Source organism: Vanessa cardui, chromosome 3 (assembly GCF_905220365.1).
Source record: "Vanessa cardui chromosome 3, ilVanCard2.1, whole genome shotgun sequence".
NCBI classification, from domain to species: Eukaryota; Metazoa; Arthropoda; class Insecta; order Lepidoptera; family Nymphalidae; genus Vanessa; species Vanessa cardui.
In genome coordinates this window covers 12307678-12323352 of record NC_061125.1, presented here as the reverse complement: position 1 = coordinate 12323352, position 15675 = coordinate 12307678, and the positions used below count along the sequence as shown (strand labels likewise).

Sequence of the window (15675 nt, the reverse complement as noted above, 5' to 3'; positions counted from 1 at the left end):
TGAGCAATATGAAGAATTTTAAATTTGTAATTTGTAAATATAGACTCTATGTCAAACATAACTGGATAAAATCCAAATAGCAATATGCTGCGATATCATTGGTTGAGAGAAACACTATGGATTTGCGAGAATCTGGCGCTTTGAACGTCGACAAAACTGTGGTCGGAAGTAAAATTAAAGTAGATATAAGAAATTAAGTGTAGTAGTGTTGTATCATGGATAAAGATACAGTAATCATGAAGTCTTATTAGTGTCTTACATAGCTGAGTTATTAACAAAACACATGAAAAACGTATATCTAACAGTTTTTTTAACTTTTTTCCTATTTCCATTGGAATATATATGGGGCTATACGTAGTTATACAATAGGTATTACAATATTTAAATAAATTAAGTATATGTAATAAAATTCGCTACAAAATTAATTTCTAAAAGATTTATTGTTGTTGTTGTTTTACATTAAATATTCATAAAGTACTTTAAACAATTTCAAGTTTGTCTGTCGGCATAACCAGGAGCCATTTCTTTATAACATCGATGTAAGCAGTCACAATGGGTTCTATGATGGGGTTGCCCATTTCCTCAATGATTTCCCTCCAGCTTTCATTTAAAACGTCATTAATCGGCTTAGCTGGAAAAATGATAAAATATTGTGTAAGATTTCGTTTCAAATAATGATATTTCAGTGTTTTAACGTCAATATTAACAGTTATGTATAACCAATGTGTTGTATTAAGGTACATAGTTATTATGGTGGTATGATAATTCGTCACATCTTGGACCACCAAAAATAGTATAGTATTATTGTGTTTCGGTTTGAAAGTTGTTGTAACTGTAGGTATGATATACTCAATGTAACATCATAGTTCACGAGGTCAGCTTCAGTGTCTATGGATGATGTTGACCACTTAGCATTAGTAAGCCCATTGGTCCGGTGGGTTAATAAAAATATTGAATAGACTGTTTATTAAATAATGTATGTACTACAATATATACTAATATTATAAACGTGAAAGTAACTCCGTCTGACTGCCTGTCTGTCGTTCTTTTACGACCAAGCCTCTGAAACGAATTCCATGAAATTTTGTATGTAGGAAACTTGAGCTCCAAGAAAAGTAGCGTATGTCCTATACGCTACTTTTTTTGCCTAACATAATTATAACCAACCCTTAAAATGCGAGAGACAATTAGTTTTATATATTTTTATAATGAACGCAATGCTTACCCTTTGACTCGTCACCTCCGAATAGATTATCAAATTTGATGTGTACTTTTTCAACCAAATCATAAGTGTATTTGAAACCAGTGATTTTCCAGTGTTTTATTCCTTTTTTTTCGATAACTTTGTATTTCGCGTCGATTGTGAACACCATATTATCTGAGAACGTAAAATGAAATCACTGTTACCATGCCAAAATAACGATGAGATTCTTTTTGCTCCGTGAATACATAAATAATTATTTCATAAAATAATATTTATTAAATTGTACATGTTGATTTTGTACTAGGTAAAATAAAAAGAAAAATCTTGAACAAGATATCTTTTTTAGATTTAAACAAATCGTTATTCATCTTAAAGCAACTTTTTTTTAAAATTACAAACATAATCATTACTATACTACAATATACTGATATCATTATACCAGGTATAAATAATCTTGATCATTATTTTCTAATATTATAAGCTCTCGTTAGGGAACGTATGTATATTAGCCGTTGACATTATCAAAAGGTTAGGTATGTTAGGTGTTAGGTAGCAAAGAAATGGATACTTTGGCAGTATCAAAACATTTCCAATTATATGGAAAAAATTACGTCAATATAGCTCGTAGATGCATTTAACGATTTCTTATACATGGTAACTCAGGTATTATCTCTGAGTTATTACTGACCACACATTTATTTATTAAGTATAGTATAGTGATGTAAAAAGTATACATACTGGTTTTTAATTCGTAGTCTCCGTTGCCTACTGCTTGAAGGAAGAGAATCTTTCCTTGCAAATCATATTTTCCAGTTATGTGGAGAGGTAGGCCTAAGGTCATTTTCACTGTTTGTTTTTCTACGTCACGCCTGAAAGAAATATAAGTTTTACCTATTAATTATAAACCCAATATTAATTTTTTGTATTTATCAATAGTAATTATCAGTTAAATAGTAATAGTAAGTAATTTAAAGTAACTAATATAAAAAATAGTGTCCTATTATGGTATTAATGTACAGTATTCTATATTAATTAATTATTAAAAGCAAGTTTAATAAAGCAAATGAAGTCTGAAATGTGATAATCTTTCTGACATAGTAGTAGGGATAAGTATCTTTATTTGTACGTATGTTTCGTCACAACCGTAAAATATATGATGCCCGATGGCCTAGTGGTTAGAAAACGTACATCATAACTGATAATTGCGAGTTTAAACCCAGGCAAGCACCACTGAATTATCATGTGCTTAATTTGTGTTTGTAATTCATCTCGTACTCGACGATGAAGGAAATCTAGATGAGTCTTATTTCAACGAAATTCTGCTACATTAACCAATCATTGGAGCAGTGTGATGGCATATGCTCCAAACCTTCTCCTCAAAGAGAGAGGAGCCTTTAGACCATTAGTGGGAAATTTACTGGATGTACATGTTGGGTCATATAATTGATAAAAATATTGCTGTAGGTACTCACTCCAAATGCATGATTTTCGTCTTGCTTGCACCGCGAATAACATTGTCCCTGAATTCAATGTTTAGATTCGGTTGTTTTGATTTTATCTCATGTACAAAGAGTGGGTCTGTACTTGGGATTCCTAATTCTTCGTTACCAAGCGTGAAGTGAGGAACAGTTTCTTGTGCGCTTGATATGAGGCAGGCTTTATCATCCGCTTTGCATGGTTTGACAACGTACACTATAAACAGATGTGATACATTTATATTGCTTGTTAGATATCCAAATGTAGCTACATGGTTTGGTTAGATAGTCAATATGACTAACAATATCACATACATTGCTATAGTAAGAAATATTAAATATAGGTAATTATTGGCTCACTCTTAAGGTCGGAGCATATCATTGTAAGTTATTCATGTTTCATGAAAAAATAATCAGTGTTATCTGCCTATTAAGCCCGGATCAATCCACATAATGATTGCCGCTTTCTTTTGTATAAATTGTCAAATATTATGATTAGTACATATGTATTTTATATAAACCTAATGTATAGTTGCGGAATTGACTTATTGAATTGAATATAAGGAATAAGATTTCGCTTTGACAACTATTGAACTCATTTTGTCTAGCCCAACGAGTTTTATAAACAAAGTTACGGTATTTACTGTATAGGTACATTGTATATAGAAATTGTATATATAAAAGTCAGTTAACATTAAAAATAATCCGAGTGCTGCAATAATTGTTATAAATAGAAGCCCCTTTTTTTAATTTCGATTACGAAAGAATATTTATTTAAATAAAATAGTTAAGATAAATATTTCATAGAATTTAACAACGCACTAAAATAGATCATCGTTTCAACAAACATAACTATCAAAATAAAACCAATTTAGTATATATCACACGAACCAAACAAAACTATTAGGTAAGTAAGATGACAAATAAATATTTGAACTCATGTGTAATTATTATTCGAAATTTGCTTTTATTAACTTACAACACTAAAATAAATTATCATTTAATTGAATAAAAATATTAACATCATCCATATTTTCAACCCGAGAATTTGCCAAACCTCTTAGTAACAAAGCTAAGGTGCTTATTGGTGATATTATTATCGTGACGTATTAATTATTATAGATGTAATATTTTAATAGTACTAGTACAAGTATTTCAGTAGTAGTGTAATATTTTTGTAGTAGTATTTTAACAAATTTTAATAGTAGTTCAAGCAGCGTTATACGTCTAATACATAATATACTACCACGTTGAAAGTATTCATTAAAAATATATTATATTACTATATTTATTAGATTTAAAGGTTTTATGCAACTCAGTATCAATAATAGTTATATATTATCTTGCATTGTATATCAATAAAAATTATGGCCCCTAATTGTATTTAAGTAACAAACGAAATGTAGAAATTATATGAATATTTTTTAACAAAATAAAATTATTCCAATTAAATAATATTTTTTTTATATCATTTAAAATAAATATTGATTACCTGCGTTAGCGTTTGTATCGAGAACCGAACCCAAGAAACAGGCTACTAAACACATATACTTAAACATTTTAAATTAATTCACTATAAATTCGTGACTATTATTTAGAGGCTATTTCAATACTGATGTCGAAAGCTTCCATTCGTTTTTATATATAAGTACAAAAGTTGAATATTTTTGTTTTTTAAAACAAGATTGATAATCTTGCCTGTTAGATGGACGAGTTACGTTCGGGTCAAATTATACAAATAATGGCATGTATTTTATTATATTGTGCTAAGGGATCGAACCCAAGCATTAAATTAAAGTATTATTTTTTATATAGATATTACTAATGAAGTAGGGTCTGGGTTCAATCAACTTGCACCTTCCAAAAAGCAATACTTAGTATATTTGTGTTTCATTTTCAAGGTCAATGAGCCAGTGTGGTTATAGGCACCAAACGTAACTTAATTTCCAAGGTTATTGGCGAATAGCCTATACGGGATAATTTATATTTATACTGCCACTGTCCAGCGGCTGTAGTGAAAACTTTCCATTACACTAGTACTCTTGCCTATATATATATAGATTTTTAGTATCGTAGACCTCTATGTAGATAGACAAAATGTTCCTAAAGATGTCATATAAAGTTGTAGAAAAACCCTACTAATAATATGCGTGTCCATAATTTAAACCAGCGAGCTTTTGTTAAAATCCTCGTTCCTTACCCATTTGGTCATCAACAACAACAACAGCCTGTAAATTCCCACTGCTGGGCTAAAGGCGACCTCTCCCTTTGAGGAGAAGATTTGGAACATATTCTACCACGCTGTTCCAATGCGGGTTGGTGGAATACACATGTGGCAGAATTTCTATGAAATTTGTCACATGCAGGTTTCCTCACGAGCACGAGACAAATTAAGCACATGAATCAGCATTGCCTGCCTGGGTTTGAATCCGCAATCATCGGTTAAGATGCACGCGTTCTAACCACTGGGCCATCTCGACTCATTTGGTCAAATGAGCTCTATTTTTATAAATTATTTTTTAAGGTAAAAAATTTACAAAAACCTTTTTCTTACACCATTCTTTTTTTTTAATAAAGGTGGTTATTATTTCATAAGTGTTTTTGGTATTTCATTCGATATCTCTGTCGACCGCGAATTAAATAAATAATCTTATTTTGAATATGTTACATCTGTATGTCTCATAAAATTACAACGATAAATAGGGCGAATATAACATATTTTTATTAAAACTAAGTTGGCTAGCTCTTTGGATATGAAATATTAACCGATGAATGCGGGGTCAAAGGTTGGGTGCAAAATCGGAGAGTGAGGTGTTGTTCAAGACGGATGAGAAAAACTTCTTGAAGAAGTACGGTATGCCTGAGCCACTTATATAAGCTGTTCAGGCGAGTTTCAGTCCTCAGTGCGAGATAGCTTTTGATGAGGCCACTGCACCGTAAATAACATCCACACTATCCAGTAGTCTGAAGACCGAAGAGTATAATGTCCATCTGTGTATGGTCTTTGTGGAAGAAAGCCAAAAACCTCAACTGTAATACGAAGTCTTATCGGATCTTACTGCTCAGAGAGGGAGATTTTATATCTTCGAAACTGTTTACGCGTTGGAAAACGTCTTCATGATACCGGATTGGACTGGATGTGGAGTTAATGTAAACGGCGATTACATTAACCATTTACCAACGACGCCATCATCTCTGGAACAACTTACCAAAATTATGCGCAGTCGAAGCGAAACTACTACTACTTGGTTTCGGTATGAACTTGAACAAAACCAAGGTTTTTTTTTATAATAACCGGTTAGGCATATGACTCCACTCCACCTGATGGTAAGTGGAAATGGAATCCAAACGCGAAGAAGACTAGTACGCACAGCAACAATGAGCTGCAGTAGTCACCTTCACCATGCCGACCCGCAAGATGCCTCTTCACGCCTCGTTTGAAGGCACCCAGGTTTTAAGAGGAGGGGAACACGTGTGCTGGTAAAGAGTTCCATTTTTTGGCGGTTCGACAAAGAAAAGAGTTGTCAAATTTCTTTGTGCGCGTTGGGATAGAGGTCATGTTAAAGAGGAATACTTTACCAGGACTGACATACATCGAAAGGACATCAAAATTAAACAGATCAGTAGGAACAAATTCGATCGAAAAATTCATTTCGAATGGCACTTCATTCCTTTGCCATCCTTCGCAAAGTCCTTACGTTGCCTAGCTCTTATGATTAGCATACTGAAGTGGCATTGGGCTGGTCGCGTATGTCGGAGTCGGTACCTATAGCTAGTGGATCGGGAAATCCAATGTAGAATAGCCAGATAGACCAATGACCCGATGAAGATGATATAACCCTACTAGATGTGGAAGACGGAAAATCGGACGCTTTGGCTTATTTGGTAGAGACCTTTTGCCAGTAGTGGATTACATTTGATGACCCTTAAGCATCTAGTCTACGTCCATATTACAATAAACAAAAAAACAAATTGCTACTTCAGTTTGACTGTTTGAACGCAATAATATCCAAAAATGTATGTAAATTTACTGCAATATGAAGATTTTGAAACAATAATGCCGATAGAATTTTATTTGCGGGTGCCGTGTAAACTATTTATATATTATTCAATAGACAGCAGAGGCAAAGCCAGTACGAAATCGCGAAGGCTAGCTAGTAATCCATAATAAAATTGCTTTAATTATATTGATTGTGGTCGGAGATATAGACGAGATTTATCATAAAATAACTCTTTTTGTATTTAATTAAAATAAAAAATAAAATTTGTATCTAAGGCTTTGTGTGTTTATTTTTATATAACGTATTTAATTAATAATATTAACATAACGAAAACAACTTACTGGCATGGAATATTTTGATATTTGCGGCATATATTTTAAATCTACTTTAGCTCAATGATTTAAATAATTTTACATATATCATGTTTTTTTATTTATTTATTTGTTACTTTATTATACACATACAAAACATAACAGAGGTCTTAGTGTAAGAGGTATACTTATCCCTAGAAGAATTATCATGAAAGATTAAATAAAGTCTTGGTGGTAGGGCTTTGGGCCAGTCTGGGTTGCCAAACAACAGTACTCAGTATTGTTGTGTTCCGGTTTGAAGGGTGAGTGAGCCAGTGTAACTACAGGCACAAGGGACATAACATCTTAGTTCCCAAGGTTGGTGGCGCATTGACGACGCAAGGAATAGTTAATATTTCTTACAATGTCTAATGACATCTACAATAAATATCATAATACATCATAATATATCTATAATACATCTAAGGGGGATGACCACTTAACTTCAGGGGGCCCATAGGATCGTCCGCCAACCTATTCCATAAAAAAATGCTCATTTGCATTTTTTTAGAATATAATAAAACAGACTTACTGTCTGATTTATTATTTCTTATTCAGGCACATAATAATTTACAGATAGAAATATACAATCTGACACATGTTGGCCTTTATTGCACTCGAGATTGTTAAAACATAGGTAAGTAAAAAAATATTCTAAAGCCAACACATAGCTCGTACTGTTAAACTATAATGCAATTTATAAAAATGCTATAAGAATTCTTTCAACAGGACAAAATTAAATTTTTAATAATAATAATGATTTTTTGTTCAGATTATTTATATACGTCCATTTTGTTAATAATAATTATTTTGATGTTGGTATAATAAAATATTCTTATACGAATTTCCGATTGTTACATCCATAAAAAATATGTTGTATCAAGTCTGTTTTTTCGTTTTATACATAAAGGACCTTTTTATTAATTGATTAATTTAGTGTTTCGTTATTCTTTATTCCTTAATTGATAAATTTATAAGACCTGTTTTTGAATGTTAATAATTATATAATATTTTTATCAATCAAACCCAAATAAGTTATTGGATTATGAATATTAATGAATATGAATCGTAAATAAAAATAAAACTACAAAAACCTTTTTCGAAATTTTTATCTTCAAGGATTCGAATCTAAATTGATTGTTTAAATTTGTTATGGGGATTTAAATGTAAGATTATAAGTTTTTATAGCGATACTTTTTTTAAAAGATCCTCTAAGATGAAATGATTAGAATCTTACCAAATGTCACTGTTCTATAAGATTCTTATGTTTAAGATTTTCGCACCAATAATCTAAGTAATCCAAATAAAGTTAAGTAACATGTTCTTTTCAATCTTAGAAAAATTAAAAAGAACATGTGTTACCCATTGAAAATACCTATGGATAACTTCAAGGTTTTATTTTATACATTAGCTGTATCCGCGACCTTGTACGGTTTTGAATATAACAAAAAAAATATTGTATTTTAAGTTACTCCTTATTATATCAGTTATCTGCAAGTGAAAGTCCTGTCAAAATCGGTCCAGCCGTTCCAGAGCTTAACCGCAACGAACAGACAGACAGACAAAAATTGTAAAAAATGTTATTTTGGTATATTTGCCATGTATACATACATAGGCATTGATTAAAAAAGGGCTATCTACTATTACAAACAGACAATTCAATTTTATTATATGTATAGATAATACATAATGGGATATATAAGAAAATATAAAAACACAATCACATCTACCAGAATCAGCTAATCTTACTACATGATTATGGCAAGTCTCACTTTGCATGCTTTATTTAAACAACAACACGGATATTGTAAGCGGCGGATATGTCATGGAAAAGTACTGGATTTACGAACGGACGAACGATCTTCCGTAACATGTCTTGTGTCCTTTCTAATATTTCTAATTCAAAGACGAATTTATATGATCTATGTATGTATTTTATTATTAAAGTTATTAATTTCGGGATATTTACCTGGGAAGTTTTGTAAACAAGGCATTCGTAGATAATGTCGAAATATCGAGCTTCACCGAACAAAAATATAAAAACATGGAAAATATCCAGAAATTAATAATTTAAAATCTTATATCTATGTATTTTTTCCACTTACGGTTATGAATTTCCAAAAACGTTGAAACTACTCTTTTTCTGTCAACCTGTACTCTAAATACATAATTCCGTTTTTCAAACCATACAAATTTTCATCCCCAATTTAAAGCAATTAAGAGATGTATTTTTAAAAACCCCGTATCAACTAGCCTTGACTCCTTAATTACTTAAATTCTGATTTCCATATTCCTTTCCAAATCATAAATTAATAAATGATTTTCATACAAATAAATGATTTTAATTTTTTCCATGGTCAATTTTTGCGTACGACAACATCCCTATATCACTTAAAAATTTTAAGTAGATAAGGCCCACTGACAAAAGTTGAGATTTGTATACCAGTCAGCTATTTTAAAATGTTATGAAGTAGATGTTTTAAATTGTATGTATTCTTAAACATTTGTAGTTATAAATTGAAAAGTATAGCCTACCAATTGCAGGAGGAGCGAATCAAACAACTTTGACATTGATTTGACACGATTCCGGTCGATGTCTTGAATATAGTCATTAATCATGGATTCGTAAAAACTGGCGGATTGAATATTGCCGAAGTTGTTGTCGTTATTGTGGAAGTAAAGCGAATATTTTTAGTTAATTAAAATAGTGTTGTATTATGATTTGTAAAGAAATATAAATCAAGGACTGTTTTTAGTGGATAACATTGTAGATTTATTGGCAAATGGTATGGAATTTGTAAGTTTGTTGTTTGTTTATCTTCACTTCCGTGATTGGAATGGGTGTAATTATAAGCAGGAAATCCTTGAATAAAATTTATTTTTGTTATGGCCGAGATGGCCCAGTGTTTAGAACGCGTGCATCTTAACCGATGATTGTGGGTTCAAGCCCAGGCAAGCACCAATGAATATTCATGTGCTTAATTTGTGTTTATAATTCATCTCGTGCTCGGCGAAGGAAAACATCCTAATTTCATAGAAATTCTGTCGCATGCGCATTCCACCAACCCGAATTGGAACAGTGTGGTGGAATATGGTCCGAACCTTTTCCTTAAAGGAGAGGAGGCCTTAGCCCAGCAGTGGGACATTTACAGGTTGACACATAATTCGAATTATATGGATACTATGCTTACATAATATCCATATAATTCGAATTATGTGTCTTTTATGCTTTAGCATCGAAATGTAACATGCAGTGTGTAAAACTTTAGCGAACAAACTTATTGTGTTACTACGGATATTTTATAAAAATTAAGTCTAATTTTAATACTATATTTAAAACCCGACTTTACGATTTAAGAACTGGTTTTAATTTATAGTTCTGATAATATGTAAAATGAATTTAGATCAATGTTAAAATATTAAATGCTGATAACATTCAATAAATGCATCGCAGCTGTTAAAACTAAAAAAAAATGTATTAGCATAATTAACATAATGTATTATATAGTTCGAATTTTTGCGTGATTTTTTATCTTGTATTTATATAACCCGTCCATCAACCCGAATTGGAGCAGCGTGGTGGAATGTGCTCCAAATCTTCTCCTAAGGGAGAGGAGGCCTTAACTTAACATTGAAATAGTGTAATGGAATATACTTCAAGCCTGTACATACGGATATAACATTATATACGCATTTGGTTAAATTGTTTTATCTGGTAGGTAGAAATCCGTAACAGAAAGCAGAAAGTAAAAAAGAATGCAATCAAATAGGCCACCTGATCCTGATATCTAAACGTCGAAATTCAAAGTCAAAATTCTTTTTGACGACCTCTCTGGTCGAGTGGTGTGTACACCGGTTTTCATGGGTGCGCCACTCTGAGGCCCCGGGTTCGATTCCCGGCCGAGTCGATGCAGATTACCATTAGTTTTCTATGTTGTCTTGGGTCTGGGTGTTTGTGGTACCGTCGTTACTTCTGATTTCCATAACACAAGTGCTTCAGCTACTTACATTGGGATCAGAGTAATGTATGTGATGTTGTCTCATATTTATTATTATTATTTATTCAATACAGAAGTGCCACACTTGCTTATTAAGAGTCAAAAATCTACCACCTGTTCCGGAAATAAACACCTCAGACTTGAGAAGAACCTCTCATTTAAATCTACGACTTAGATATCTCCAAGAGGCCTAAACTGTTTCGTTATTGAGAATTCAAGGTCACAAACTTGATTATTTTGCATTCATAATTAATTTGAGAAAAGCATAATCATTTAATTGGTCTGTTGAGTACTAAAAGCCTGCTTAGATGATGTTTAGAAGTTGAAATTATGAATAATGTTTTCTATTTACTTTTAATGGTTTTATTGCACTTATTAGTAAAATGTGTAATATTGGACTGAACTCGATGTAGTTATCATTTTAAATAATTTAATGTAATCGATTAGTTGATCAGTCAATCAATAGATCAGTCATAAAATTAATGATGTTTTTAAAACGGTTCTTTTTTGTTACCTAGTTATATTTTTATGCATGCGCATCGAGCATGAGTGTTATATAGATGTGAATGTAATATTGTGTGTATGTATGAGTAAACGAATGAACAGTACCGAATAGTACAGTTTTGTTAAAATATTGTGTAGAATGCAATTTTAATTATAACATATATACATTTTGCTTTATAACCAAATAACAAATGAATTTTACCTTGCTCAATGCCAAAACAGCTTAAAAGACGCACGTAATTTCTGTTTCTTACTGAGGAATTTACAATATCAATTTAAAAATTCAATATATTTAATATTTTTATTGTCATGCAAATCCATACCAATACCAATGCAGCTTGTGGTAAAATTGTCTAAACTTATGTTTTAAAATGATTAAAAGGCTTTGTATCCAGAAGTTGTAAAGATAGTTGTATTCTTTAGAACATCACGATAAAGATAATTTACAATTGGAGGTTTTCGTATAAAAATGCACTTATCAAATAGATTGTACTATCTGGAAGTTATACAATTATGAACATAGTGCTGTCCCAATCGTTGAATCTGAGATGTTGCATCTCTAGTATTTGTAATTAAATTGACTGATTCACCCATCGAACCAGATTACAGCGATTCAATGTTTGACGGTACAGTAATTGGTGGATGATATCCAGACGGGCTTATAGAAGACAAATATATAATAGCTATATATGTCGATTGCCTTATTGGTCTATTATAATAGTTACAGCCTGTAAATTTCGAACTGCTAGGCCAAGGCCTCCTCTCTCTTTGAGAAGAAGGTTAGGACTATATTCCGCAATGCTGTTCCAATGCAGGTTGGTGGATTTACATGTGGCAGAATTTCGTTGTAATTTAACACATTTTGTTTCTTTCACGATGACTTCCGTTATAACCGAGCTCGGGATCAATTATAAACATATATAAAGCACATAAAAAATCTGTTGTGCTTGTCTGGGTTTGAACCCGCAATAATCGGTTAAGATGCACGCGTTCTAATCACTAGGCGATACTATTACTTATGTGTGTACATATACTAGACATATTGAATTTTAAAATGAATAACAGTTAACAGAATTGTATACAATGATCCATTACACGGTTCCGTCCAATCAGCACCGTACCTGCATGTAAATCAAACTAATCGAATCCCATAGCTCGGTGTATGCAGAACGTGCCGTGATGCCACTATACAGTTTATGCTTACTTACTGGCAAACCGTCACTATATCAAAGGATTTTTTAACCACAGCCTAAGGGCATGTAATGCTTATGTACGTTTATTAGAAAAATAATCGCATTAACTTTGTGTGTTTAAATATTTTAAATGTTGAAAAATAGTAACTATTGAGTGTTGCAGGCAGCAATGACTGTTTTTAATTCATCTCATGCTCGGCGGTGATGGAAAACACCGTGCCTAGTTTCATAGAAATTCTGTCGTATGTGTTTTCCATCAACCCGCATTGGAACAGAGTGGTGGAATATGTTCCAAACCTTCTCCTCAAAGGGAGAACAGGTGTAGTTTTAAATAATTGTGTAGTTTTAAAGATTTAAGCATACTAAGGATATAGGGACAGAGAAGGCGACTTTGTTTTATGGCATGTAGTGATAATACCATTATAAACAGATATAATATGTATTTGTAAATTGTAATTTGTAATAAATGCTTCATCTATAGCCGAGAAATACTTAATGTGACTCATAAAGTTCACGAACAAATAAAAATCTTCGTCAGTATTATGTAATATACATACATATATATAGGTAGCAAGGTTATGGAAGATACTCAACGGTAGGTTTCCACTTTCCGCGTGTATTTCTTACTTATGTAGTCAAATTGGTTACAAGTTGATTGATCGGTAGTTGTAGACTAGATGGATGGGATGAAGACGAATATAGTAAAAAATAATCCTTTTTGATATTGTATAAATATATTCTGAGTAGCTTATTCGTAAATACAATATACATAAGAAATAGGCCACTTTATGTTAGATGGTTATTAATGTAATAAATATTGGATTATAAACATATTAACGATTTATATTGCGTGGCGCAAAGTTAATGCGGAGCCAAGATGGACCATTGGTTCGAACGCGTACATTTTAAAAGATGATTGCGAGTTCAAACCCAGACAATAAAATAGTATATAGTGTATTTATAATTAATCTCAAGCTCGCCGCGAAAGAAAGTATCATGAGGAAACTTGGATGAATCTAATTTCGATGATATTCTGCCACATGAATCGACCAAAACGCATTGGAACAGCGTGGTGGAATATGCTCCTAACTCATTATTAAAAGATTGACGAAGGCATATGAAATTGGAACTTTTCAAAAAAAAAAAACAACAGAATAATCATAGAACTAATAAAATAAACATAATGATATCATCTGACAAAGAGAATAATAAATATTTTGTTTTTTAATATGAGACAACATCACATCATACACTCTGATCTCAATGTTAGTAGCTAAAGAACTTGTGTTATGGAAAATCAGAAGTAACGACGCTACCACTAATACCCACACCCAAGACAACGTAGAAAACTAATGATAATCTACATCGACTCGGCCGGAAATCTAATCCGGGACTTCGGAGTGGCGTACCCATGAAATGTACACGGTGTACTCGTACACACTACTCGACCACGGAGGTCGTCAATATTTAGATATAGATTGGATAGTTAGTTATTTAGAATTCATGACTGTATTGAATATATTATATACAGTATATACACATTGTGACTATTTATTGTTGTAATGTGGAGTCATTGCATGCATTACATTTTGTGAAGTATATACATATGTAAATACTTTTTATAAAACCTTGGCGTAGAAACAACGTTCTGAGTTTTTATGTGATTAATTCGAATTCATAATTCATCTCGAGCTCGAAAGGATGTAATTTTGCCACAAGCACAAATAGTATCATAATCTTATACTTATATACAAAGACGTTTTTTTTAAAATGCGAATTTTGCGAGAAAATATGACCTTCAGAATTTGTACCGCATGCGCCGACCATATATAAAAGTTTTTGTCAAATAAAGCCAATTTCATTGAGATTAACAAAATTTTATATATAATTTACTAGCGGCCGGTCCTGGCTTCGCATGAGTGGACATAAGTTTTTTTTATTAATATATGTTTGTTGTTGCCTTTTTCCGATTTGTTAAGCAAGTGTCGTTCTTTTTATTAACTTATTTACCAAAATCCTGAATAAATGATATACTTAAACCTTCCCTATGAATCCCTCTACCTATTAGTGCAAACCGAATGAAAATCCATTCAGTAGTTATGGAGTCGAGATAGCCCAATGGTTAGAACGCGTGCATCTTAACCGATGATTGCGGGTTCAAACCCAGGCAAGCACATTTGTGGCAAATTTTATAGAAATTCTGCCATATGTGTATTCCACCAACCCGCATTGGAACAGCGTGGTGGAAAATCTTCCAAACCTTCTCCTCAAAGGGAGAGGAGGCCTTTAGCCCAGCAGTGGGAATTTACAGGCTGTTGTTGTTGTTGTTATGGAGTTTATCGCGAAAGTACAAACAGGCAGACGCGGACGAGGTACTTTGTTTTATAATATGTATTGATCTGCCATTTTCATCAATCATCCAGATTCTTCGGTATAAAACGAAAAAATCACACCGAATACTTCAAGCACTAAACGAGGATAAATTCTATGTGAAAATACCTTTACATATTTTATTAGACGGAGACGTAAGACTACAGCCGGAAATATTATATATCTCCCAGTACCGACTGCATCTGCTATTTCATACAAAATTCATCGTGTTCCATCTTAGCATCGATTCCTGGGAGAAGTTTGTTCCGAATAGACGTTGGATCTTTAAAGTTGGATCTTTCTCTAAGTACATTTAAAGTAAAATTATCTGAGACTTACCTCTGAATTTCTATTCAAAGTTGACATTAAACCAACTACATTACAATTCTTCAGATGCCTTTGATTTGTTAGAAATTTTGTAGATCGTTAACGTTCAAAGTTACATTTGCGTATATTAAAATAATTCGTACAGAGATTAAACGTTGTTTTTGTAACAAATCCTTGGAACCACTACTAATATTTTGACTGTAGTATAGACACAGTATATGGGTGTATGTTTGGGGTAGTGCTTTTTGCTAGC

At 32.3% G+C, this 15675-nt stretch overlaps 1 protein-coding gene across 1 annotated transcript; it reads right to left on the bottom strand.

Moving 5' to 3' along the window:
• Positions 1-453: 453 nt before the first annotated feature.
• On the bottom strand, positions 454-4287 carry LOC124543701. Its single transcript, XM_047121971.1, has 5 exons — positions 4172-4287; positions 2677-2896; positions 1943-2073; positions 1226-1378; positions 454-631 (listed from the first exon to the last, which is right to left on the bottom strand). The coding sequence occupies exons 1-5, from the start codon at positions 4236-4238 to the stop codon at positions 480-482; spliced, it is 723 nt and encodes a 240-aa protein (XP_046977927.1). The 5' UTR covers positions 4239-4287; the 3' UTR covers positions 454-479.
• Positions 4288-15675: the final 11388 nt, after the last annotated feature.